This window comes from Podarcis muralis, chromosome 5 (assembly GCF_964188315.1).
Source record: "Podarcis muralis chromosome 5, rPodMur119.hap1.1, whole genome shotgun sequence".
NCBI lineage: Eukaryota > Metazoa > Chordata > Lepidosauria > Squamata > Lacertidae > Podarcis > Podarcis muralis.
The window spans coordinates 68642874-68670374 of record NC_135659.1 but is presented as its reverse complement, the minus strand read 5'-3'; the positions used below and the strand labels follow the sequence as shown (position 1 = coordinate 68670374).

General features: G+C 44.9%; 1 protein-coding gene across 1 annotated transcript; it reads left to right on the top strand.

Annotated features, from left to right (window-relative positions):
• Positions 1 to 245: 245 nt before the first annotated feature.
• LAD1 (ladinin 1) lies at positions 246 to 26858 on the top strand. Its single transcript, XM_028734624.2, has 10 exons — positions 246 to 713; positions 15151 to 15294; positions 16246 to 16828; positions 17674 to 17823; positions 18299 to 18342; positions 20095 to 20167; positions 22644 to 22778; positions 23614 to 23703; positions 24260 to 24353; positions 25514 to 26858. Exons 1-9 carry the CDS (start codon positions 676 to 678, stop codon positions 24323 to 24325), a joined length of 1323 nt encoding a protein of 440 aa, XP_028590457.2. The 5' UTR covers positions 246 to 675; the 3' UTR covers positions 24326 to 24353; positions 25514 to 26858.
• Positions 26859 to 27501: the final 643 nt, after the last annotated feature.

The following is a 27501-nucleotide window of genomic DNA, read 5'->3' as shown; positions in this document are numbered from 1 at the left end:
GCCCCGTCTTCCCCCCCGCTATGCCCATGAAAGTGACCAAGTTGCAAGTTAGCCCTCTAAGCATCTGGGTGCCTCTGATCCTCTGATTCAGTGGGACACGGATGACTTGATGGAGTGTTTTTCTTCACCCTCTCTCTCTCTCCCTTTTCCACCTCCTCTGCCTGCACAGCCGTGGAGAAACCGGAGGCAGAGTCGGAGAGGCAGGAAAAACTGGTTCTGAGCAGGGAGTTGCCCCCGAAAACCCAGGGCGCCTTGGCCCTAGCGTGGAGCTGAATTCAAACTCTTCCCCAGCCCGGGCAACCAAAGAATGGCTGCCTTTGTGCGCAGGCTGGGTCACGTCCCACCCTCGCAGGGTGCCTTTTGCAAGGTGCTGCTAATAGACAAATTACAGCTCCCAGCCTGTCAAGGTAGATAACAGCACCATGTGATGCAGGCGGCCCGGCAGTCGACGGGTGGCACCGCAGGGGAAAGGTGCGCAGCGCAGCGCAGCGCGGAGGAGGCAGGAAGGGGACGGGCGAGCGCAGCGGGACTCTCCGCCTCGTGAGAACCGGGGTGCTCTTCTTCCCGGAGGATCTCGCTCCTGCCTTGATGACCCGGGAAGTTTTGCAAGCGCCTTGGAAATAATAAGAAGCGAGCAGCCACCGCCACCGGCCAAGCCCAGCGGAGGAGATCAGCATGGCTTTCGGCAGAAAGAACTGGTCTGCGCTTTCCAGGTGGGTGCTGCTTTCTCCTTGAGCCGGAATCCCCCCGGGTTGGGAAGGAAGGAAGGAAGGAGGGGTCTTGGACAGCCAGAGAGGAGGAGGAGGAGGAGGGGCAGGGGGCAGGCAGAGTTTCTTTGGGATCCTGCCAGGGAGAGGGCAGCGGGGAAATCCTCTGGGCTGTAAGGATTCCGAGGGAAGAAGAGCAAAACTTGCGCATGGATGTCCTTAGAGGCGGATGGTCCCTTGGCGCAGATTAGAATTAGTTGATTAGTAGCCCCTTTAATATACAAACGGAGCTTCACATTTTCTTTTCGCCGGAGGCCAGTGTGGGGTGGAAACTTATGCTTCTTGGGGCGGACTCGCATCTCTGCCCGGGCGCACAGGGCTGGGTGGTTTCGCTACAGGCGATTGCTGGATTGGCCGCGGATTGTGGGAACTGACTCCACGGCGAAGTTGGGTTAGGGTGGAAGCGGGGCTGCACATTCGGAGTTGGTTAATCGCTTAGAATCCAACCATTAGGTGAAGGGATTTTAAACATGTTGGTTGACTAAAAAGATGCTCCCTGCCAGATTATGATGATGATGATGATGATGATTCTCCAGATAGCGAGTAGCATTTTAAGGAAGCATTCTCTCCTGTGCGTGAGAAAGTGGGATTACCCTTTCTAGGTTGATGCCTGCTGAGAAAGACAGAATAGTTCAGCTGGTTAGAGCATGGTGCTGATAATGCCAAGGTTGCAGGTTCGATCCTGATAAGGGACATCTGCATATTGGGTTGGACACTAGATGACCCTCAGGGTCCCTTCCAACTCTACAGTTCTATGATTCTATGAAAGTGTGCCTTTCTCCCTTTAGAACTTTTCACCACCCATCCATCACATGCTATAGTATAGAGATTTAAATGATTGATTGCCTAAAACTCATGCAATGAATGGACTAATGTTTCATTGTTTGGGTGAGTGTCCCAGTTTGAAATGAGGAGAGTATGAAAGCTGTATCTGTGGTGTTATATCTCTGAACTTGGTGTTGCAGCTATCAGGTAGCGAGCATGCATATGTCACCCCAGTCCTCAGTGGTTGCTTGAATGTGTGAACTGACTCCACTAAAAAACACAATTGTCTTGATTTGATGCGCTATAGTGGTTCTGTCTAATAGCTGGGATAGTTCATTCACACATTCAGCCTATGACTTCATATTAGAGTGGGCAAGTGATAATCATAGTTGTGTGAACCAGAACTAGATTTTATGTAGGGCTGCACAGCCATTCCAAGCAATGACACATTATTCAGGGTCACAATTCAACTTTCATCACAAGTTGGCCAAAGGAAGCAGGATGCAACCCAACCGGTATGTCCAAGCATTACTTGCAATGCAGAGGATGAACCTCTTAGATTTATTGATGCTGCTCTTTGGGGTGGCAAAATAATACGGGCCAGTTCCACTCTTTCTCCCATTTTACAGCTGAGACTATGGGATAGCAACCTGCCCAGGGCCACTTAAGGCAGGACCGCAAGGGAGCTTCTTCCTGTCTCTTGTCTTCAGTGTTTAACTGCCAAGCTTGAAGTTTGAGTGAAGACCCTCCCCTTCCCCGCTCCACTCCAATAAAATATAACATGGCATCATGGGCAGCCCTTTGCCAACATCACATTGTGGATCATTCAGGCAACACATCACATTTGAGCTGAGCTTTTGCCTTTTCTCTGTGGTGATGATCAAACGAGCAGATCTAGTTCCCAAGGAAAGTACCTTGCAGCACACGCCTAGTGAGCTAATAATCAAAGTAAGATTTGATTCCTGGGCTAAGTCCAGCAAGTGGCTTCGTTGGCTTTTGCACTGGGGCAGAGGAACTCCCAAGAACCACCCTCAGAGAAAAGTACAACCAAACCAAACAAACAAAGCTGTTTTTGAAAGCTGCAGGCCCATTGATTGCAAGTTTTAAGTCAGTTGGCAACCTGATCTAACTGATCAATTGATCATAATAGTTCAGTGGCAGCTGGAGATTATTTGGGGAAGGTTAATGATTTTTCCTGACTGAATACTACAAGGGGAAAAATTTGCTTCAGTTTGTAATTAAAAATGAGCTTACCTAATTTTCACTTTCCAAAACAATGTGTGAACTGAACATCGTGATATCAGGAGAAATTCACGCTAAGATACTGTTGAGTTTTCATGAGGACTTCACAAACTGATGTGGAAATTGGAGAACTGTGTGTAAGGTTGGGAAAATGAGAAACGGAAAGAAATTGAAATTGACAGATTCATCCATTCCCAACTACAAGGCTTCCTGCACTCTTTGGAAAATCATTTTGCTATCTGAATGAATACACACACACATTTGGCTCCATCTCTGAACCGCCTTTTGGTCTTGGAAGGGCTTTGCCCCCAAAAGCGGCACAGAAATATTACAAATACATATAGACAGGCAAACTGATATGGGCTAGAGTTGGGCCATGATTAGACCATGGTCCTGTTTTGAACCTCCAGCCTTTCTTTTGGGGACTGCCACAAGAGCCCTCTGAATCAGACCAAAGGCCCAACGTGTCCAAGACTAGCTAATGTGGTGCCATCCAAAGGTGGCTGGACTCCAACTCCCATTAGTCCCAGTCAACCAGCATGGCCAGGAATGAAGGGAGCTGTAGTCCAATGGTCACCAGAGCATGAGACTATTAATCTCATGGACACAATTTTGAGACCCACTTTAGGCAGGAGATTCCTGCATTGCAGGGGGGTTGGACTAGATGATGCTCTTGGTCCCTTCCAACTCTGCAATTATATGATATGATATACGATAACATCTGGAAAGCACCATGTTGGCTATCTCTGATCTGGTCTAACATCCTTTTCCCCAGAACATCAAGCCAGGTGCCTCCAAGATGCCTCCAAACCGAGCATCAAGGCAACAGCCCTCCCCTGTTGTTGCTACCAACTGGCTGGTGCTGCAGGTTCACATATACTGCAAGACAAGAAAATTTCAGAGTCCTCCACCTGCTCTATAATATTTTTTTGGCACTTGGCAATGATTGCTCATCCCAGATACAAATTGTCCACGACAATGTCAGCGGAACTGAACGCCCTTGTCTAAATGGAACACCTATGGTTAAGATCTAATTAAAAATCCATGTTTTTAAATTGGTAGTTAAGGAAGTCATTGTTATTCTCCCAATAATTAGAGTGATTAATGTTTCCCAGCCCTATTGAGAATGCATTCATTGGTGTGTCATGAAAATGGATGATGCTGTCATAGCCACATGGATCACGGATCTCCCCAACCAGTTTGCATGGTCTATTTCCCCCTCTTCCTGTGTTATAATCCTCATTCCAGAAGTGCTGCAAGTAGGGAAGGAAACTTAAGGAAGGATGTGAAAACAACCACGTGATATATTTGGTGTGGTATCTTATGTACGATACCAGATTATGAATACAGTAGAACCTGTTTTGCTCTGATATCTTAGGAATAAGGCATTTGCGCCTGACAGAGACGTGTCTATATATACTGGTGGTGGAGAGAAAGCCTAGACATATGAAGTCCCAGAGGTCATTGTACCTGCTACAGAGTTATCCTCATCTTGGAGGTCTGAGTGTATTGTAGCAACTACTTGATAATCACTTGACTCCAGCAGATCCCTGAGGCTGACACTGATGTGCAACCCTTAGCTCTGGTTTCTAGCATGGAGCCAGGGTGCTTCTGAATGGTAGGGAGAAATTTTTAGGATCCAGTAGCCTTGGTGAGAAAGAGGTAGCCTGCAGTTGTTGTTCACACATTTGGCTTTTTATAAAGAAGGTGGGAAGAGGTCAAGTGTAAATTGATGTGTGTTGGCACAAACTGTACATAAGAATCACAAATAGCCAAATTTACATGGTCTCCATAGACCAGGCATAGGCAATCTCGGCCCTCCATATGTTTTGGGACTACAACTCCCATCATCCCTGACCACTGGTCCTGTTAACTAGGGATGATGGGAGTTGTAGTCCCAAAACATCTGGAGGGCCAAGTTTCCCTATGCCTGCCATAGACCTGCCAGAAAGTAATGAGCTGGCCATTCCTCAGTGACTACAAAGGAGGCGGGATTCCCATTTGGTGGATGTTTCACTTAAGACAGAAATGTTGGAGCAAATGCATAACTTGTGAACAGGATATTTCCTCTGAATCTGAAGCTTTGATACTTGTTCCCGTGTTTGTGACTTTTCCTCTCACTGGCATGTGGTTTATGACCATCAAAGAATACAGCTGCATCCCAGAAGTTCATTTCCTCTAATTGAGAGATTGGTTTTGTATGGATTATATAACTGAAATTGTGTGGCTCTTATGTGTGCAAAATTCAACCATTTGAAAATCTCTAGCTTAGTTCAGCCTTGTCCTGCCTGGAGCCTGGAGATGTCGCTGGATTCCAAGTCCCATCAGCCCTAGACAGCATGACTAATGATCAGGGCTGATGAGAGTTGTAGTCGGTTAGGGTTAATTTAATAAGAACTGGCAGAATACATCTGAAGTTTCTAGTTCTATTCAATGGCAAGGATTTAGGCACTTTGTCATTGAAGTGGATGGACTTGCAGTGTTTAATTTTGACTGAATTCTGCCCAGTGATATTAAAATATATTCAAAATCCCCCCCTTTAAGTCTTTGTGCACACTAACTTTACAGGTGATAATCACAGGTCTTGAGCATACCTATGCATGATGAAGTGAGTTGGAGGGAGGTCCAGTGATGATTTCTCCCTAATTCTAGTCTGATGGAAGTGAGAGCATTTGTCATGTCCTTGCTATTCATTCATCACATCTCTGATTATGGCACAATAGGACAACCTAAATTAAGAGTCAGGATTCATGTGACAATCTTAAGGATGTTATCTGCTCATCTGTATGCCCCAAAATTTTAGCTTCCCCAGAGTTCCACACCTTCTTGTTTCTTGTTCCTTGTTGCTGGTGAGATGCCAAGGAGTGATGTAATGTCAAGCCTGGCGGAATTTCAATTAAGTGATGACCTAGACTACCCCCATCTTTTGGGAGTTTCACATGTAATCACAACGTTTGTATTATCTACACATAGGGCAGGGCAACCTGATGGGTGGGAAGAGTTAGAACCCCATGTATATTGCCCAAGTGAGTAGACTAGATGCTAACAACGACATGAGCCGAGGATGGGATAGAAATAACACAGAAAAATAGGCAGTGTGTTGGACTAAGATCTGGGAGGCTGGGGTCCTAGTCCCCATTCAGTCATGAAGCTCACAGGTGACCTTGGGCCAGTCACTGCCTCTCAGCCTAACCTACCTCACAGGGTTGTTGTTAAGATATCTGGGGAGAGGGAAGAACCATGTATGCCCCCTTGAGCTCCTTGGAGGACAGGTGGGATATAAATGTATTAAATAAATCATAGAATTATAGAGTTGTAAGGGACCCTGAGGGCCATCATAGTCCAACTCCAGGTAATGCAGCAATAGAAATATTTTTTCCTGTGCAGTGATCAAAGTTGTTTGTGTTGTTTAGGTGTTAGTTTTGTTTTGAATAATGCAAACATAACAAGGGCAAATGGGGTAAGTATGAGGAGAACAGGTTCTAGCTCACAAAGAAAAAATGGAGAAGGGGAATTTAAGTGCTGTCAAGATGATGAGTGTTTAAGGAGGGCAGCTACATGTGTATGCAACTCTTTTGGCGTGTGCTGTTCAGATGTCAAATAAGTGTCTATGTAATGATCCTGGTTGAACTCCTATAAAATAAAAACCGGGGATTCCAGAAGATTGCGTGACCTCAAACTTGAACTGACAAAAGAAAAATGACAAAACTGGCAATGATGGAACCTGAGCGCAAAGTGGGACATGCTTCAGTGGGACATGCACAGTAATCTCAACTAGAACAACTTGAAAGACAGGGAGTTTGAGGGAAGACAGGAGAAATCTCAAATCCTGGTGCTGTGGTATATAAAGGACACCTTGGGGACTAGGTGGTCTGTACGGTATGTAACTGGGTGAGGGGAGGCGGGAGCAGTGTCTTCTCAGCTTCCTTCCTTTTATATTTGTGATAAAGGAAAGGAAGAGCTGTGCATTGTCTGGCTTCAAAACAGGAAGGAGAAAAGATACTTTGGAAGACTAAGTCTTGTTCCTGGAGTGGTTAATATGTGCCTGATTTCCTGTTGCATCTTGCCTTCTTTTGGTATCTTGTTTGGACAATGGCTGCAAACACATTTTTGACAGGAAAGCCCTTCCTTAGCTCTTCAGTTCTTGGTAATGCATTCCAATTGCTCAAACTCACACAGCCAATTATGAGTTTCCTGTCCAGCATTGGTTACATCTTCTGATTTATTAACAAACAGCCCTGTTCAGGGAAGGTTTTAATATTTAACGCTGTAGTGTTTTTAACACTTGATTGGGAGCCGCCCAGAGTGGCTGGGGAAACTCAGCCAGATGGGCGGGGTATATAATAATAATAATAATAATAATAATAATAATAATAATAATAATAAAAAAACACATCTGTGAACCAGTCAAAATGTTTAATATCAATCAAGGGTTTCCCATGTCCCTTAACACATATTTTCCTGTTCAATATAATGCAGATTTTTAATTTATGTTTTGAAAGGTAAAACATTTTAAGACATTCCTTGAATTCAGGCATGTAGGAAATTGGTATAGTGCCTGCCCCATTCCAAAATGTGCCTGTTCATCTGAAGTTCTGAGAAGAACCTCTGTACATGCATCAGCTGTGTATGTGCCTATTGCAGAGTTCTGACCAAGCTGAGATTGTACACATGTATGATTTATATGTGTTATGTACTAAGCTTGGATCTAGAAGAAGCAGGTAGGTAGGATCCTAGAATGCAACAACTGATTGGCTTGCAGGAGAAGACCAATCAGGCTCCAGGAGGAAGTTAATCAGCCTGTTAGGCTGGTAGGATCGTAGAATGCAACAACTGATTGGCCTGCAAGAGAGGACCAATCAGGCTCCAGGAGGGAAGCAGAATCAGCCAATCAGATGGGACTCATTGTGCAAATAATGTATATAAAGGCCTGAGGTTTTGGGGGAAATTCAATCACTGTTTTACAAGCTGCAATAAAGAGCATGAAATCACTGCAGGACTTTGAGTATATTTCAATATGTGAGTGGGTTTTATTCAGATATTGGCAGGAGCTGGTGAGTGAGAGTCAATGATGTGGTTGGTTAGGCGATTTGAGACTAGGGATAGCCAATGTGGAGCTCTCCACATATTTACTGGACTCCCATCAACTCAAGCCAGTATGGGTAATGGCCAGGAATTATGGGAGTTGTAGTTCAGCAGCAACTGGAAGACACCTCATTGGTTATCCCTATTCTAGGCTCTGGAATGAAAAGTTTTACAGGGTCCCTTCCCTTTAGATGGTAACGTCTATTACTTCACCTATTTCAAAATGTGGTGAGCCCCTTCCTTCCCCATCCACACCACTGCCACTGTCATTCCTGCTGAGTGGGGCCAAGGACTTCTTCCCCAAAGTCCTACCTGAGTGAGAGTTAGTGTCATGAAGTAGGGAACTGAATTTGATTTAAGGTTCTACTTTTGCCTGACTGTCATTCTACCTTGGCCAAGTCAATTGTCTCAGCTGTAGTTCCCCTTGGGACAAAAATGGGAATTCTAGGAGGAAGGATTCAGCTAATGAGCCCTACAAGTGGAAGTACTAGCACCATGGGGCTTTCTCCCATTTCATTCAATGCCCCTTTAGTGCTATGTTGCATTCCTTCCAATGGCTGTCGGGTGGAATTCAATGTAGCATCAGGTAGGATGTGCATGACCGGAATGAGGTCACCCATATAATAGGACTTCCCCCTGCATGTCCTCTCCATCCCTAAACATGTTCTGGGTTTCCTCTAACCCTGCAGAGCAGATTTAAGGTGTCCAGAGGGACCCAAGGGGGGAAGTTTCAATTGCATGAGTCAAGGCTCATTCAACAACTTAGCTGAAACAGGTCTATTGTCTCTAGATTGTTGCTTGAGCTAGCACAATAAAGATAGCAAAGGGAATTTGCTATTTTGAAGTGTTTTATGATAAGTGGCAATATTTCAATCTTTTATTTTTTAAATATTATATTAATTGTACATCACTTTTCAGTATACAAAGTCCTTTTCTTCACTTTTAAAAATATGAAGTTAAATAAGAGCTTTCATTGATATAACTATCCATTTATATATCTGACCAATAACTTTCTTAGGTAGTTAAGGCTAGGAAATTGTGGCATTAGATTTAGATGCACTATCACTGAATACACACTGCAAAGAGAACCAGGCTATTCAGGTCTAGTTATCTAGGTTATCCAGACCAACCACATCTTTTTTTATATAGTTTAGTCAATCACTGTGATATAGTATATCTTGATTTCAGCAAAGCATTTGGCAAGGACTACCATGGTATGGTTGTTGATGTGATAGTGAAATGTGGACAGGGCAATACTTCTGTTAGAGGTTCCTATTATTAAGCTCAACACACTACCTGCTGCAAGAGTTCCAAAATCTGCTGGCTGGGACTAGCTGCGTAGCTAGCCACTCAGCTGCCTGGTGTGGTGCGTGCGTCCACTGGCTGGGTCTGTTGCTCTAGAGAGAAGCCTAGAAGCAATGGGTGAAAATTGCAAGGATATAGATTTTGGCAAAATGTTAGGAAAAACTTTGGAAGAGGTTTGATTGGCAAAATGCCATCACTGTGTCAGCTCTTCCCAAGTGGAGCTCCCATCCTTGCATTTGCTTTTAATCTGTTTCTCCCCCACTTCTGCCCCAAATGTTCCATCACTATCCACTGCATCTTCACAGCAGCACCTCTGCAGAACTGTAGGCTGGGAGTTAAGGATGAGAGGTGAATATTTGCCTGAGGCCACAAGTGAGACCATGGCTTAATAAGTCTTTGATCTTTGGACCACACAGGATTATGATATATTAACTCATAATGATGTAACTGTTTGCTTATGATATTACAGATTCCCCATATGCAGTTTAATTTGGCAAATTTGCCTTGGCAACAATATGGGCTAGACATTCTCATAGTTTCATTCCAGTACTTGTTTTCCTTGGTAAACAAATACCTGTACGATTTGTAATAATATCGGGAGAGCTGTGAATCGTTCTCTTAGTGAGCAGATGACTTGCATATTAAGGCAGCAAGATCAGAATCTACTAGGAACCTGTCCTGCACAAACCTCATTGAAATGAATTATTATTGGCGGATTGGGACTGAAGTTGCAAAGACTTGTGCATTGCTGAGGTCATGATCAGATATACAGATATAAACCTCTGGAGAGTGAATATGCTGCAAAAACACTTGTGGAGTGGTTTTGCAATGTTTTTAAAATCATTAGCAAGGATTTCCTAATCACCAGGCAGTTGTGCAAAGAGAAATAGGAAAACCTCTGCTGGTTTTGATAAAAAGTGAGGTTGTATGGAACATTTTCACTTTCCCAAAGTGCACCTGTGGTGAACATGAAACAAAATTGCTCTTGGGCAGTTCAGTTTGGACATGTGAGGGCAAAAGTATGCAAAAGGATGAGCTCTGCTCCCAGCCTCACTGGACATCTCTCCCCTCACCCCCAACCACTGACCTTAGTGTGTTTAGCACCAAGCTCTGGACAGTTTTCTTGCTGTTGTTACCTGATGAACTTGACAAGTTCAATGAGCCCAGATAAACTAAATTTCCTGATGGTGAGGAAGCTTGCAAGCTCTTTCAGGGAAACATGCTTGCAAACCACCTTCTCTCTCTCTCTCTTGAAGGTGAAACATTTATTCATTAAAACAAAAACAAAAAAACCCTTGGCTGCCATGTTGTAGGGAGGGTGAGAGATGGGAGCCCAGTCCACAGTGACTGAAAGCCAGTGCAGGTATCATAGTGTGCACAGTTTTTCTTATTTCAGCCATTATACCTCGTGGAGAAGTCTGATGCTGCCCTCTGTGATGTGCAGCCCTAGATGACTCTTGGTGGTGGCCCAGAAGCAGCCTGCCTGGACCGAGTTTGTAGCCCTCCAAGCCAGTCTGGCCTTGCCTGAGCTGTGCCATGTTGCCTTGCCAGGCAGAGTAGCCGGGCGGAAAAGCATACTTGTAGAAGAGGACACAAAAATATGCATGAAGTTTGCACGTGCTGATTTGAAAGTGTGGATGCGAACGTAGAAACAATGGCTTACAAACTATGAAATAGATCTCATCCTAGTGGAGAAGACACCTCATCCGTCTTGCCATGGCAAAAGAAAAAAGCTAATAATAATAATAATAATAGTAATATTTATTGCAAACTACCTTCTGACCTTATGAAGTTTGAGAGTGGAGGGGGCATGTCAATAAAGCTGAGGGTGTGGCGGATGCGTGCACCCCATCTCTCTACACACCTTTGCCTTCACATCTCCGGGCTAAACACCTGAAGTTGGCTTCATTTTCATTGCAAAAGAACAACGTTTTCCCATGTTGTCATTCTTGTGGATGGGGCTCAGAAGCCTTTGATGGAGGATGCTGATGAACCGCATTGTTATAGTGGAATGTGTCTGCCAGCCAACTTTCAGGCTTGCCTATGGCAGAACTGCAGCAGAGCAGACTGCAGACGAAAACCCTCTTCTGGCTGGGTTCCCCCATGGTCCCAACAGGAATGCTTCAGTGCAGGATGATCGATCCTGCTCCACGCGAGCAGAAGCTGTTGCTGGACTGTCAGTGTATGGAATGGATGTAGTACTAATGTGCTATCTGTTTCAGCATGTATTCCTCATTCAGAATCGATGCAGGTGTTGGTAACATAAAACATTTACTACTTACAGTGATCTGGCAAAGCTTTCATACATGGGCCTCTGGCAGGATTTCTGACTGAGTGCTGGACTGTGCTTAAGGCAGGTGCCTCCAGAAAGTATGGTCTATGACTCCCCTAAGGCCACCCCAGCATGACCAGGGATGGTGCGCAAAGCAGTCCAGCAACACTTAGCTTAAAGGAACAGTACAGTCATACCTTAGGGACGCGGGTGGCGCTGTGGGTAAAAACCTCAGCGCCTAGGACTTGCCGATCGAAAGGTCGGCGGTTCGAATCCCCACGGCGGGGTGCGCTCCCGTCGTTCAGTCCCAGCGCCTGCCAACCTAGCAGTTCGAAAGCACCTTCGGGTGCAAGTAGATAAATAGGGACCGCTTACTAGCGGGAAGGTAAATGGCGTTTCCGTGTGCGGCTCTGGCTCGCCAGATGCAGCTTTGACACGCTGGCCACGTGACCCGGAAGTGTCTCCGGACAGCGCTGGCCCCCGGCCACTTGAGTGAGATGGGCGCACAACCCTAGAGTCTGTCAAGACTGGCCCGTATGGGCAGGGGTACCTTTACCTTTACCTTTTTACAGTCGTACCTTGGTTGTCGAACGTTTCGGCTCCCAAACGTTGAAAACCCAGAAGTGAGTGTTTCAGTTTTCGAATGTTTTTTGGAAGCCTAACGTCTGATGCGGCTTTCATGGCTTCTGATGGAGTGTGGGAAGCTCCTGCAGCCAGTTGGAAGCTGCGCCTTGGTTTTTAAACGGCTCCGGGAATCGAAAATACTCCCAGAACGGATTAAGTTCTACAACTAAGGTACGACTGCACACAGTTAATTCACTTCTTCCTCCTCCTCTTCTTATTCTTCCTAAAAAAAAGAGAGAGAGAGAGAGAGAGAGAGAGAGAGAGAGAGAGAAACTCAGATTGTAGAAGAGGGTGGGGCTCTCTTGTTATGATCTACGAACAACAGAAGGGAAGGGTCTATGAGTCATGAATGGAACAGAAGTTGATGTGTACTCCAAGCAGACTGCTGCCCTTTCTGGTTTCATTACTGGCTGCAGGCAGGCAGCTTGCTGCTCCAATAGGATTTTAAAAATTCAGTGCAAAGGTTTAAACACACTTCTTTTTCTTTCCTCTTTGTCCCATCCCGCCCCTCCCCCGCTTATTCCCCACTTCCCCATTTGCATGGCCCTCTCACAAGAGTGGAAAACAACACAGCGTAACTTTTTATTGAAAGTAAAAAAAATGCAGTGGAATCCATGGCACAATAATGATTAACCAGCACCCTGTGATAGCAGGAGTGGCAGCTTTCTTGAATGCCAGGGGGCTGGGCACGCCAGTGCCACAGTCGATAGCTGGAGCCATTTCAGTCGCAGGAGTTTCAGCAATGCCCACCAAAACAAGTTGAAATCTTGGGTGCTTTCACACAGAGATCTGTGCTCATGAAAGCCTGTACACAACCTGTTCTGATGCATCTGCCTCTCCACAGCTGTCTGGAGAACAGAGCTGTGCCCAGGAGATGTGGAACTCTGGAGATATAATGTAGACATGAGAAATCTGGTGCCACATCATATCACAGTTTCCCCGGGACTGGTTTCCCACCCCCACCCAGTTGTGTGCTAAGGCACAAAGAAGGAGAGCAAGAAATGTTCACTGATGCATCCCCCCTCCCCATCCCCCAATCTGTGCCCACATCCCACCAGGCTGGAAGGAGACCAGCAGCAACACAGCAGCTCTGTAGGAACACCCCATTTTTGCAGAGAGTCTTGGTGAAAAGGGGGCATTCTGTTGACAAGGCTGGATTAGGATCTCCTGCCCCTGTGGTGCATGCTGCCCAAGGTGGGTTGCCTCAGGTTGCCTCACTGCTAGGGCAGCAAGCTATTTTAGGGAATGCAAGGCAGACCACTCCTCAGAATTTGCCGTCTGAGGCAGCTGCCTCATTCTGCCTCATAGTAGGTCTGGGTCCTGTCTCCATGTAACCACACCATCTCAGAATACATATAAAGTATGTGGTACAGCAAAGACAACCATGTTTCGTGTGTGTTTGTGTGAGTCATGTGAAATTTTTAAAACCAATCTTGAGTAAGAAAAGAGAGGTTTATATATGCAATTATTGTCCTCAGCTACATTTATTTAATATATATTTAAAACTGCCTTTCAGGGTAAAAGGCCACCTCAGAAATTGAGCACAACTAATTAAAACAACAGAAAATAAAAATAAAAATTCAGCAACCGGTGAATTTATTTAATTATTATTATTATTTATTAAATTTGTATCCCACCCAATCTAAACGTAGACTGGAGAATCCAGGCATTTAGGCCTGATCAGGGAGGGAGTCAAATACACTTCTAGTCATCCCAAAAAAGGCCCTGTATATCATGCACAACAAACTGATGGAACATTTTGGCAGATCCTTAATTCAGGCCTCTATTGCCAATCTTGGCAGGTCCATAGAGGTGTAAAGTGGCTTTCCAGTAACCTGGTTTTGTACCATTTAAGGCTTCTAATGCAACAACCAGCAGTTTACGTTGAGCCCAGAGATGCGCTGTGCAAACAGATCAGGATGAATGTGCAATGAAAAGCTTGTCTGAAAGAGACCTAGAAGACAGTTCTGCAAAGGCAGAATAAAAGCAAAACTCTCAGAAGCCAGAAGAAATAACAAAGCCACTGTCAGAGTGCCATTGGTCAAATGCTGCACTACAAAAAAAATATGAGAGGCACAAATACAAGATGGGGGACACCTGGCTTGAGAGCAGTACATGTGAAAAGGATCTAGGGGTCTTGGTTGACCACAAACTTGACATGAGCCAACAGTGTGACGCGGCAGCTAAAAAAGCCAATGCAATTCTGGGCTGCATCAATAGGAGTATAGCATCTAGATCAAGGGAAGTAATAGTGCCACTGTATTCTGCTCTGGTCAGACCTCACCTGGAGTACTGTGTCCAGTTCTGGGCACCACAGTTCAAGAAGGACACTGACAAACTGGAACGTGTCCAGAGGAGGGCAACCAAAATGGTCAAAGGCCTGGAAACGATGCCTTATGAGGAACGGCTAAGGGAGCTGGGCATGTTTAGCCTGGAGAAGAGGAGGTTAAGGGGTGATATGATAGCCATGTTCAAATATATAAAAGGATGTCATATAGAGGAGGGAGAAAGGTTGTTTTCTTCTGCTCCAGAGAAGCGGACACGGAGCAATGGATCCAAACTACAAGAAAGAAGATTCCACCTAAACATTAGGAAGAACTTCCTGACAGCAAGAGCTGTTCGACAGTGGAATTTGCTGCCAAGGAGTGTGGTGGAGTCTCCGTCTTTGGAGGACTTTAAGCAGAGGCTTGACAACCATATGTCAGGAGTGCTCTGATGGTGTTTCCTGCTTGGCAGGGGGTTGGACTCGATGGCCCTTGTGGTCTCTTCCAACTCTATGATTCTATGATTCTATGATTCTATGAAAACTTAGTCTTAAGAGAAGGCCTAGGATGAGCCAGGTAGTCCTCTCCAAGGAGGACATTGCAGAGCTGTGATGCCATAGCCAAGAAAGCTCTTCCCTGTATGCTCTTCCCTACAGTAGCTCTGGTGGGAAGGTGAGGGACACAGAGAAGGGCCTCCAATGTTGATCTAAGTGCTGGGGTGACTATGGGCATTATCCATCTAGCTCATTCCATCAGTGCAAGGATTTCTGAGTCAGCAGCAGCTCAATAATGCTTGTTTCTCTCTCCCTCATCCTTTCCCTTCCAGCCTGGCCCAACAATGGAGTACTGAGGATGAGGAAGAGCAGGAGAGGGAGCGCAGGCGGAGGCACAGGCAGCTGAGCTCCACCACCGAAGTGAAGGAGGAGACCCCCAACACAGTGCAGAATGCAACCAGCCGAACACCAAATAGGTATATGTTTGCGGGGAAGGGAAAAACAGAGCTCTCAAGGCTCTAGAGGCTGTTGCTTGGTACTGCAAGGGAAAATGTACAAGGTGTGAACAGAAAGTTTGGTGAATGGTCAGCGAGGAATATTTGAACATACATGCTTTACAGGCCTTCAAAGTATCTCCCCTCTGATACAATGCACTGTTGACAACGTTCGTAGAACTGTTGGAAAGCTCTGGAGAAGTCCTCTTTTCATACTGCTTTCAGTTCCCCCGTCACAGCAGCTTGGATGCATGAAATGTTGGGAAATCTGTGCCCTTTCAGTGTGGATTTCAGTTTGGGGGGGGGGGGAAGAAATCTGGTGGGGCCTGATCGGCAGACTATGGAGGGTGGGACAACTCAGTAACCTCAGTAAGGATTTCACGTGGAATATGCCATTCTTTTGCCATCTTTCGGACAGACAAACACCAATCCCGCATCAATAACTCACGAACTCTGTTGACATTTGCCGCTGTTCTGCTCGTCAACAGTCTGCCAGACTGTGGGTCGTCTTTGATGGTTTGCTGCCCTTCACAGAAATGCTTAAACCACTGTCTTTCGAGTTACAGCTTCATCTCCATACACAACTGTGAGCATTTTGTAGCTTTCCAATGCCGATTGTGTGTTCGAATATTTCTTGCTGTCCGATTTCTGTGACCATTCACCGAACTTTCCAGTCACACCTTGTATATGACTCTGCACGGTTATGCAGAGGTTGAAACAACTTCTGACTCTGGGGCCTGAACTAAAATTCCACTGATTTCCAAGTCTGGTGAAATCTTTTGGTTGCTTTAGTGTGGGTTTGGGGAAGGCGAGGAAGAACAGGATCAGGGAAGCCTTGCGGGTGCCATTGGGCACCCATAACCCGGGATTCATGTCAGCTCCTGAGCTCTAAAGGGAACTTTTGAGAGCTTCCTTTCTCTTTTTTCATTGTAGGTTCCGGGGCTCCTTGGAAGTAAAGCCCTCCAGGCAGGAGAACTCAAAGCCGGCAAAGGAGAGGACACTGGAAGAGGTAATAAATAAGCCAGATGACAGAGTAAGGAGGAGAGTGGAGATGTTCAATAATGTGAATCAGGAGAAAAAGGAGACAGTGCCTGCCAGGAAATGGAAAGAGGAAGCTGCTGAAAAGAAAGCTAAGTCTTCTTCAGAACCACCCCAGGAGAAGAAGGAACCCGCGGTGGAAAAATGTGAAAGCCTGGCTCAGCAAAAGGAGCCCGACAAAGAAAACCATCAAAACCTGAGTGAGGAAAAGAAGGTGAGAAGCTCAGAGAAACAGGAAAACTTAGATCAGGACCCCAAGAAGGACCCCAAAGTGGATGAGGATTCAGTCTTCAGCGAGGAGCAGAAGGCACTGAAGGAGCACAAGGTTCAGCGACCGGCCGCAGTCCAGAATGAGGTGGCCACACAGCAGCCTCTGCGAGCTTCTTGGGAGCGTAGGAGCATCAGCCGGCTTGAGGTGAAGATTAACCCCAGGGTCAGGAGCTTCACAGAAGCGGCTCCAGCTGCCTCTGGGCCACAGGTACTCAGTATTGGAATTTTAGAGGGAAGAAATGGAAGCCAAAGGGCTGGAAGGGAAAGGCAGTAGATGTCCATTGGGTATCAGTGCAAGTCAGAGGTAGAGTGAACTGGAGTCTCCACAGTTGTCAGCTTCATTCAGCACTGGGATTGAGAAGCCAGTTGGTGAGAGCACAGTGCTGGTAACACCAGGCTTCAGGTTCGATTATCGTATGGGACGGCTGCATATTCCTGCATTGCAGTGGGTTGGACTAGATGATCCTCAGGGTCCCTTCCAACTCTATGATTATATGAAAAATAAGGAGTAAATAAACTTAAAGGAAGGAACTCTGATGGAGTGGAAGAATGGGACATCATCAGCCGTTGTGGGCTAGCTAAATCGAGGATGGGACTTCAGGTTGTTCATCTGTGCTATAAATAAAGTCTATCTCACATTATTTTATTTGTTCATATATACACATAAATGTGTAGACCAACATTCAGGCTAAAAAAATGCCTCCCAAAACACTGATTAACTTTAAAATATCCATATAAAATAAAACATTAAAGCTATTTTAAAATTTAGCATCAACTTCCCCCAAACCTGTCTTAAAAGCCAGCATAAACTGCTTCCCAGTAGCCCAGCAAACACCAGCAAACACAGAAACATCTACTTCACCAGCTCCCAAATGCCACAGTCAACCGATAAGTCTTCAAGGCTTGTTATGAAAATGGAAGGATGGATCTCACTCCTAAATGAATTCCATAATTGAGGGGCCACTTCAGAGAAGTGTCCCTGCCATTATCGTATCAGCCCAGACTTTTCTCTCAATCCACCCGATGGTTTCTTGATTCATATTTGTTTTCCAGGCAGCAGAAAGAAGTAGGCTCAAAATAGAAGAAGTTGCAAGCTCTCCCTCTGGTCAGGATGGATCTGAGGCTCCCTTACTAACCTCTCAACCTCTGATTACCTACAGTAGTTCATTCAAACGAGTCAGCCCAAGGACAATCTCATTCCGGGTAGGTATTCATGATCAAGGCAGGAAAATACTCCTCCTTTGAAAAGGACAAGAGACCACTTTGTGCATTATTCTATATACCAGGCATGTCCAAAGTCCATTTCAGGGGCCTAATCAGGCTCGCCAGTTGATTTAATCTGTCCCCCGTGGCAGTATATGTCCTGGGGTAAAATCCTAAAAAAAGCTCAGCAACCTTGGTCGGCCCTCTCACATGTTCACATCATCAAATCTGGCCCTCCTTGAAAAAAGTTTGGGCACTCCTGCTATAGAAGGGACAGCAGAGGATATGTGGCCAGCCCACTCCCTATGCTCCTTGGCTAATTCAATTGCTCAGAGTCACCCTGCTTGGCTGATCATGCCCAGCCTTAACCGTCCACATTGGAAGGGTATCTTCTTGGCAGGTTTAGTCTAGCAGTTCAATTTCTTCCCTTGTGGCAAAGACCACCATTTCTCACCACCAATTCTTGTGTCTCTAGGTTGTCCCCAGGAAAGAGAAACAAGATGATACATTAAGCAGAAGGTAAGTGGGTATCAGGACGCGGGTGGCGCTGTGGGTTAAACCACAGAGCCTAGGACTTGCTGATCAGAAGGTTGGCAGTTTGAATCCCCGCGACGGGGTGAGCTCCCCTTGTTTGGTCCCAGCTCCTGCCCACCTAGCAGTTCAAAAGCACGTCAAAGTGCAAGTAGATAAATAGGTACTGTTCCGGCAGGAAGGTAAATGGCGTTTCTGTGCGCTGCTCTGGTTCGCCAGAAGCGGCTTAGTCATGCTGGCCACATGACCCGGAAGCTGTACGCCAGCTCCCTTGGCCAATAAAGCGAGATTAGCGCTGCAACCCCAGAGTCAGTCACAACTGGACCCAATGGACAGGGGTCCCTTTACCTTTACCTTTAAGTGGGTATCAGGCTCAGCTAATTCTTTAGATTTGTCAAGATGCTCAGGGCATTTAGGGCTTGCGAGCTTTTGTTAGATTTCTTTGTTGTGGACCTTTGAAATATTTATTGAATTTGTTTGAGTTCTGCATAGAAAACATTAGACCGGGGGGCTGGAGAGTAGAATGCTTTTCTAGCTGTAAAAGGCTGCATGCACACGATTCACCTGGAGCAAATTTTAAGCACATGACTTCCTCAAAAGAATCTTGGGAGCTGTAGTTTGTTAAGGGTGCTGGGAATTGTAGCTCTGTGGTGGGTAAGCTACAGTTCCCATGAGTCTTTGAGGAGGTCATGTGCTTTGAATATCTGGGGTGGTATTCAACTAAGTTATACACAGAGTAGACCCATTAAAAGCAATGGACTCAACTTAGTCATGTTCACTCATTTTGATAGGTCTACTCTGAATATAACTTAGTTAAAGACCATTCACAGTGTGTACACAGCTCAAATCCTTGAGTACAAAGTCATTGCACTTCCTGTATCCATAAGTGTTTCTTGCTATAAAAAGAGACAAAAGTAAAAAGAAAAGAAAAAAATTAAAATAAATATTGCAGCGTTTTTATTTTTTAAAGAGAGATGAGTGAGCCATCAAATTCCATTGGTAGCAGAAAGCTTGTCATGTTTTTGTATGTAGGAGAAGATACAAATATCTCACCCTTCTGTAGCTTCTTGATTTGTGGACCAAATTCTTTGCCGCACATTCTTTTGGTTGCATAAATCCACTGCTAAGTGCAGGAAGATCTATTTTTAAAAGCTGCATTTCTCACTGTAAAAACAGTTGTATCCCAGACATGGTCTTGATGTGAACGAAATCTTTGATTCTGATCAGCAGTGGTTAGAATTCACAGTATGAAAATGTTTAAGTTACATTGCTATTTCTAATTCCAACTGGATATTTAAAAGCAGGAGGTGAGAAGGGCAAAACTAGTTGTTTCTGCTTTCTAGAATAAGGGAGCTTTTGAAAAGATTTTGTTTTTAGTACGAACAGTAGGTAATGTGCTAGCTATGGAGGCTGTGTTTTGGAATTTAAGAAGGGGGGGAAGATGCCGTGGTATTAATTTAGGGAGTGTTAATTTATTGCCCTCATTTTTTTTTAAATGCCCAATTTATTTTTTTCTTCCCAACTTACATTTCAAATAAAAAAATGTTCAAGACTTAGTTTTCAGACATTTCAAATTTGCATTAAATTTAATTTTAGCTTTACAATGGACTCCAGAGCATTGATCCCAACTTATTAGGCTCCAGTGACCTTTCACTTGGGGAATGAATATCACTGTTCCTTGCTTACAGGATCTTGGAAGGTTTTTGTTCATACCCTGTGTTATTTGCTCTTTTCCACTAGTGCCAGCATGAGGCTCCCAGCAAGCACTGCTAAGCTGGAGGAGAAGCTGGAGAAATATACTTCTGCTGTGCAGGTAAATACTGGAACAAGCAGTGATCATGACCTATGGCAAGGGAGGCTAAACATTTTCAGGCCATGGGCCGCATTGGCTCAAGGCCAACATGTCAATGTGGCTGTGACCAAAGTTATAAAAGAGCCTCTTACCACCTCTTCTTTATTAATTTCCCATTAATTAATTAATGATTGATTTTATTTGACTCAATAAATATGCCCTGCCCCGCTTTCACTCTCACATTCCTTATTAATTTCCACCATCATCGCTTACTGTTTTCTTATTCCTTATGATTTCTTTATTCACAAATTCTTTATTTAATCTTTTTTAAAAAATATTTTTATTAACAATTTCAACATAACAAATTATCAAAACATATCATATTCATTATTTTCCCCCCTCCCCGCCTTTGAACCCTTCCTCCCCCCCCAGAGACTTCCCTCAGCTCCTCTCTCTGATTTCTCAGCACATATTATTCTCTGCATGTTATATTATACATATCCTTACATTATCTATCTACCCTGTTATCAACCAATAAATCTGTGTATGTTTATTCGAAACCTGCCAAGGAGTCCAGTTCATTTTGTTGTCTTTTTAGATAATTTGTAAAAAGCTCCCATTCTTCCTTAAAGTCACAGTTGTCCTTGTCCCGCAACTTGTATGTCAATTTAGCCAGCTCACAAATTCTTTATTTAATCTGCCTCAATAAATACACCCTGCTTGCACATCTTGGAAGTACATTCAATGATGAGCACAATATGCTGCAGTCACAGAAGTTCCCTGAAACAGGAAAAATCTGTGAAGGGACCAAGGACAGTTGAGTGAAGGGGGAGAGACAGGGACTCCTTGGCTGCAAAGGAAAGAGGCAGCATGGGAAATTGGGGGGGGGGGGGAAGAGACTGGCTCAAGGTCACCCAGTGTGCTCTATGGCTGAGTAGAGGTTTGGATTCTGGTCTCTCAGGCCCTAGTACAACACTCTAACCATGACACAACACTGGATCTGGGGACCCACAGGTTGAGAAAGGCTGATCTAGTCCAACCCTCTACAATACAGGAATCTCAGCTAAAGCACCCATGGCAAATGGCCATCCAACCTCTTCAGTGCCTTGTCATCCCTGACCATTTGCCATGCTGGTTGGGGGCGTGCTAGTGAGTGATTGGTGCTGTTCAAATGTGGAAATATTCATCTTTATTAATATTTCTACCAGATGCTCAGTACTGCAAAGGTGTAAAAATCATTCTAATTATTGCTGGTGAATGCTTCATACAGTACAAGCATGGAAAATGTCCTAGTCAGCTTGCATGGCGGTTAGGAAGGTGCCAAAATGTCTTGGGCCAGCCCTGACCATCACTAATGAGTGTTCTGGAGTGCTCAACAGCACCACCTGCTGCTCAGCAATAGATCTATAATAGAATCATAGAAATGTAGAGTTGGAAGGGGCCCTGAGAGTAGGGGTCAGCAAACTTTTTCAGCAGGGGGCCGGTCCACTGTCCCTCAGACCTTGTGGGGGGCCAGACTATATTTTGAAGGGGGGAAAAAGAACGAATTCCTATGCCCCACAAATAACCCAGAGGTGCATTTTAAATAAAAGCACACATTCTATTCATGTAAAAACACCAGGCAGGCCCCACAAATAACCCAGAGATGCATTTTAAATAAAAGGACACATTCTACTCACATTCTACACGCTGATCCCGGACCGTCCATGGGCCAGATTTAGAAGGGGACTGAGCCGGATCCAGCCCCGGGCCTTAGCACTCAGGCATGGATAAGCAAACTATCTAGTCCAGTGGTTCTCAACCTGTGGGTCCCCAGATGTTGTTGGACTACAACTCCCATCACCCCTGAGCTCTGGCCTTGCTAGCTAGGGATGATGGGAGTTGTAGTTCAACAACATCTGGGGACCCACAGGTTGAGAAAGGCTGATCTAGTCCAACCCTCTGCAATACGGGAATCTCAGCTAAAGCATCCATGGCAAATGGCCATCCAACCTCTGTTTAAAAATCTCCAGTGAAGGAGAATCCAGATGCTGAGAAAAATACAGTACAATAGCCAAGTTGTTGAGGGACATGGAAGGCCACCAGAAATCCATATGGCCCATGGGCTGTGGCTTAGGCACCCTGGCTTATGACGTCTTTGTACTATGTACTCATCCTCTGGATGGGTCATGGGCGTGAGTAATTTAGCTCTTAAATGATGTGGGAGGGACTCTGGTATGGACATTCAAGAAGCTTTGGCTTGATTTACATCTGAATCAAAAGGCCAAGTAATAAGGGATAATCACACAGGTATCCAAAATGTATCTCTGAGAAAGAGAGGATCATGAATAAATTTAATAAAAACCAACCCAAACTTCTTTTGGCCGGGGGCGGGGGGAGCAAAAGAATAGCCAGTGAAAGAGAGGAAGATGTTTCTCTGCCAGGCACTAAGTAGAAGAAGAGGTTCTTTCTTGAAATTTGAACTTCTCATTTTTCCTGTCTGTCTTCTTGACCCTAGAGAGCAGGGTCAATTAAATTACCTCCATCTACTCGGAGAAACTTCCATTCACCTTCAGAGGGTGTGGCCAGCAAGCGCAGCATCTTTGAAGCAACTGTCCCCATCCGGGCTGAGATGACCACCCCTGTGCGGAAGGTAAGGTCTAAGTGCAGTCAGGATCATAAAGCTAAAAGGGATACCCAGAAAAAGGTGGTGGGGAGTGTTTAACAGGAGGAAGATGGCACCACCAAGCCCATAGCCACATCTGCACCATACCTTCAAAGCACTGTTATATCACTTTGAGTCATGGCTTCTCCTAAAGAATCCAGTGGGAACTGTAGTCTGTTTAGGGAGCTGAGGCTTGTTAGGAGACCCTTGAAAAACTGCAGTCCCAGCATCCTTTGGGGAATGCCATGACTTCTAAAGTCAACTAAGGCTGTTTTAAATGCATGATGTGAATGTAGCCATGATGAAAGTTGCCAGTCAGTGTAGACAATCCTGTGATCTGACCTGTAGAAGGACCTGTGATTTGACTAAGTATAAGGCAGCTGCCTATTTCCCTATGATCCTAATTAATTAGGGCCCCATCTTCATTCATTCATTCATTCATTCATTCATTCATTCATTCATTCATGTTCTCACATTTCTCCTGCCTTTTTTTTTTTTGCCATGGAATCCAAGGCAGCATAGACATGGTTCTTAGACAGTCTCCCATCTGGGTGCAACATGACCCAGACCTGCTTAGCATTTGCAAGGTGTGGCCTCATGTGCTTTCAGACCATACCCTGGGATATGCCATGCAAGTCTCTGTACCATTCACCTCTGTAGCAGGGCCACATGCTGTTTTTGCTTTGCTTGCCCATGCTGGAAACTCTAGTCTGCTCTTCCTGTCATACCACAGCGAGGATGCTCCAACATAGGAAAGGCAGTGATAAGTGACTTGTTTTCCCCCACTCTGCAGTTCGGCACTCTCTATTCTTTTGTTATTTAGGAGAGTTTGAAGATCCCTGGAGGCGTCACATCTCGCATCAATCTCTGGATCAGTCGAACTCAGGAGCCCAGCAAGGATGAAGGAACCAAGGCATGATCTGTTTCATGAAAACACTTGGGTTTAACAATCAAGAAGAGGCAAATTGCTTGCATACAGTCCTGCTCAGCTACAGCCACCAACCTATAAGCAAGGGAGGGGGACCCTCTTGGTGCTTATTTGGTTCAGGAACTCGAGTTGCCCTCTTTAGTTTCACTTTTGGGATTGTCAAGGGCTGCTTCCTTAGGATCGGTGAATTCACTAGTTTCTTGTGCCATTCCAGTCCAAACCCTGCTTTCGTCTGAATTTTGTTATCTGCTACAGGAGATGAAAAGTTGTTCAAAGGGCTGCCATAATCACATCACTCTAGAAACAGCACAATGACCATGAATCTACTCCTGGAAACAGGTGTATTTGTGATAATGTTAGAAGTGCATCTAAACAGGAAAAGGCATGCGTGGTGGGTCCATTTTTTTCTGGAACCATGTGCATCTGCTTGGAGCTACTCTCCCTTTCCAAACTCTGTATCTAGCTTAGCCCACCAAATCTTAGGTAGCCACATGTCAATGTGGGGAGTCTTTTGAAGAGCCTGTGACTTGTCTTCCTGCAGGACATTCAGAAAATTGAGAACAGTGCGGAGTGGAGTCAGTTGGAGAAACGGCCTAATAATTCCTGAAGGAAAACCAGTGCAAGGGCAAACGGAGGTCAGTCCTGAGGACACAAAATGACTTGATCTGATCCTAATGGGTGTCAAAACCACTTTGATTGCAAAGCGAATTCAGTTGAACTGGGTAGACTTCATCATGTGGGCAAATGATAATGCAAGTAGCAAGCTCAATAGATCCACTAACACAATCATTTCTTCTTGCACAATGGAATTTTCCTCCCTCCCCCTGCATACCCTTGAACCCTCTCCACATCTATGCCAGATCCTAGATGTGCAGCTAATTGTCCTTGCACTTGCAGATGGAATGCTGTTTGGTGGAATGCTGCCCTTAGGGCTGTATTCAACTAACTTTTACTCAGAGTGAACCCATTTAAATGAATGGCCATGACTAACTTAGATTCATTCACTTCAGTGGGTCTGTTCTGAGTAAAAGTTATTGAATACAACCCACTGCTTCCAGGTGCACCAGCACAAAATCCCCCTCATCCTCAGTGTGCTACTGCCATCTTGCTGATAATGGAAATAGCAAGAGTAAGATTTAGTCTGGATGCTTTTTGAAGTGATTGTATATGGATCCACTACAAAGACCACTTTGCCCATTTGGAAGGTTAAGACTGGGGCCATAATGTTAAAGGTCCCAAGCAGGCATGGAATAGGATGAGCTGAAAGAGCATCAGGCCAATGGATCAGAACATGGGTTTCTCAGAGTTCTAACACTGCAAATTTGTAACCCCAAAGAGAGAGACCAGAAATGTGTTCTCATGATTTTTGGTGATAGGTGGCCCAAATGAGTTAAAATTTGCACAATATGTAGTGGTTAGAATGTCAGATTAGGACCTGGGAAACCCAGATTCAAATCCCACCTCAGCCATGAAGCTCACTGGATGACCTTTGACTTACCACTGTCTTACAACCTAACCAACCTTACCGTATTCTTGTGAGGATGGAATGCTGGGGGAGCCATGTGGTCTACCTAGCTCCTTAGAGCTGAGATATACATTTAATTAATAATAATTTGGAGAGAATATTTAATGAAATTGTACCCCCCCCCCGGATATTTATTGAAGAAGTCTACATGCTAATATTGTAGGATATATGCAAACTGGTGGCCAAGGCTTGGATTCAAAGTCCAGATCTCCCTTCTTTCTCCCTTGCAGAAAGCTCTGCACTAGCCTAATGCTTCCTTTTATCTTGCAGGTGTCACTGTACAAGCTGCTCTGGGGACATTATCTCCATTTAAATCAAGGGCCTGGACCACTTGAAATTACCCTGCATTCCTTGGTTTCAGACTGTTCCACAAGGCCATTTGCCTGCCAAAGAGTATCTATCAGTCAAGCTGCCTATGGTGCCTTTTCCTGGATGGGGTTTCTTGGTGACTTAAAAAATGCTTCTAATTGGTGGATGGGAAAGATGGCGATTATGACATGGAAACTATATTACCCACGATCCACTTCTGTTCCTTTCCACTCCTGTATCTTCTAGCCCCCAAATAGCAAAGCCTTAAGTTCTACCAGCAACCTTGAAGGTATGAAATACATGTGGCCCATTCTCTGGATTTTCCTTCAGTTTTGTATCTGCCATAACAATAGGGTTCACCATGTAACTCATGTACCCTGCAGTGACTGCATACAGTTAGTATATCTACTTGCCACCAGTTACGCCACCACATGGCTGGATCTTAAGAACATAAGAGGAGCTCTGCTGGATTAGACCGAAAGCCTGTCTGGCCCATCATTCTGTTCTCACGCTGGCCAATCGGAAGCCTTTTGGAAGCCCATGAGCAGGAAATGTGCCCAATAGCTGCCTCCTACTTGTATTCCCTAGCAGCTGGCATTCAGAGACATTCTGCCTCTGACACTGGAGGTAACATATAGCCATCATGACTGGTAGCCAGTGGTGATGACGTCACTGGGATGAAAGAGGCTGATTCGAAGGGAGAGAATTTGTGAGAAAACTGCAACTGGTCAGGGCTGTCCTCAATGGAGATTTCTGGTATCTGAGATAGGGAGATGGGCTACCTGTGTGTGGTGGCAGAAGGGTGCAGGATGCCTCAAAATGTGTGTGTGTGGGGGGGGCCTTCTTGCTACAGCAGCCCTGCCAACCCTGTGCAAAGAATTGCTAAAAAGTCATCCTGACAAGATATCAAAGGAAGTATGTGTTATCATGCAGTATGGGTATGTTCTTAAAACCAATGGAAGAAATCTGTTGTATCTCAAGGCTCAATGTTTCCATTTGGACTTAGGGTGAAATCTTGTGCATTGCTACTTAGAAGGAAGCTCCACTGATTTTGGTGGGATTTACTCCTATGCTTAGGACTGGAGCCTAAGTCATGGCAAATTTTAGCTGGATCGGGGCCATAGGTTCTTGTGTGAACCCTGCCCATAACAGCTTATGCCATTGACTCAAAAATCAAACCAGTTTGAGCAGAAAGTTTTTTATTTTTTATTTTTCGTATATTTGACTTATAAACACCTAACTCTAGATTCACTGGTGATTTTGGCTCTTGCTATATTTCATAATAAATTTCACTTTGGTTCCAGTACTTCCTGTCTTTGGCTCTTTTTAAATTGATTCTTGGTTGTGAAGAACTGCACTGGGCTGAAGATCCATTTTGTCTGTTTCCAACAGTGGCTGTCCAGATGTCTCTAAGACAGCCACAAACTGGAACCAAAGGCAATAGCACCTCCCCACTTCTGTACCCCCAGAATCTAGTGCATTCAGATCTATACTGTTTCTAAAAACAAAGCTTCTATTTAGCTACCATAGCTAAATCCATGCTTCTGTTTCTGCCACAGTTTTTAAGCACAGATCTATGACTTGTGGGCACAGGTCTGTGCCTTTTAGGGAAGGGTCCCTGTTTCACCACGTTCCCCAGGAAAACCCACTGTTGACCACTGAATTGGAGCAAACATCAATCCACAGAAAACCCATTGACACTTGTTCTGATTCAGCGGCAAACAGGATGTTTTCCTGAGGAAAGCAGTGGGGCAAAGAAAAAACCTGCCCAGACTCGTGCCTAGAAATTGTGGCACAGATGGAAGTGTGTATGAGCCCTAATAGCCTTGACAGACTACCCACGTCAATCTATTTTCTAAGCCTGTTTTTAAACCACTCTAAGCCTACTCTGGGCCTACATCCCACCCTGTAGTTCTCAGTGCAGAGGAAATTGTTGTATAAGTCCAAGA

What these genes read in the sequence shown, in the direction of transcription:
- LAD1 (XM_028734624.2), top strand. Translation starts at nt 676, where the DNA reads ATGGCTTTCGGCAGAAAGAACTGGTCTGCGCTTTCCAG. An exon ending in AACTGGTCTGCGCTTTCCAG is followed by an intron (nt 714 to 15,150) that starts GTGGGTGCTGCT and finishes TTTCCCTTCCAG; the next exon opens with CCTGGCCCAACAATGGAGTA. An exon ending in CAGCTGCCTCTGGGCCACAG is followed by an intron (nt 16,829 to 17,673) that starts GTACTCAGTATT and finishes TTTGTTTTCCAG; the next exon opens with GCAGCAGAAAGAAGTAGGCT.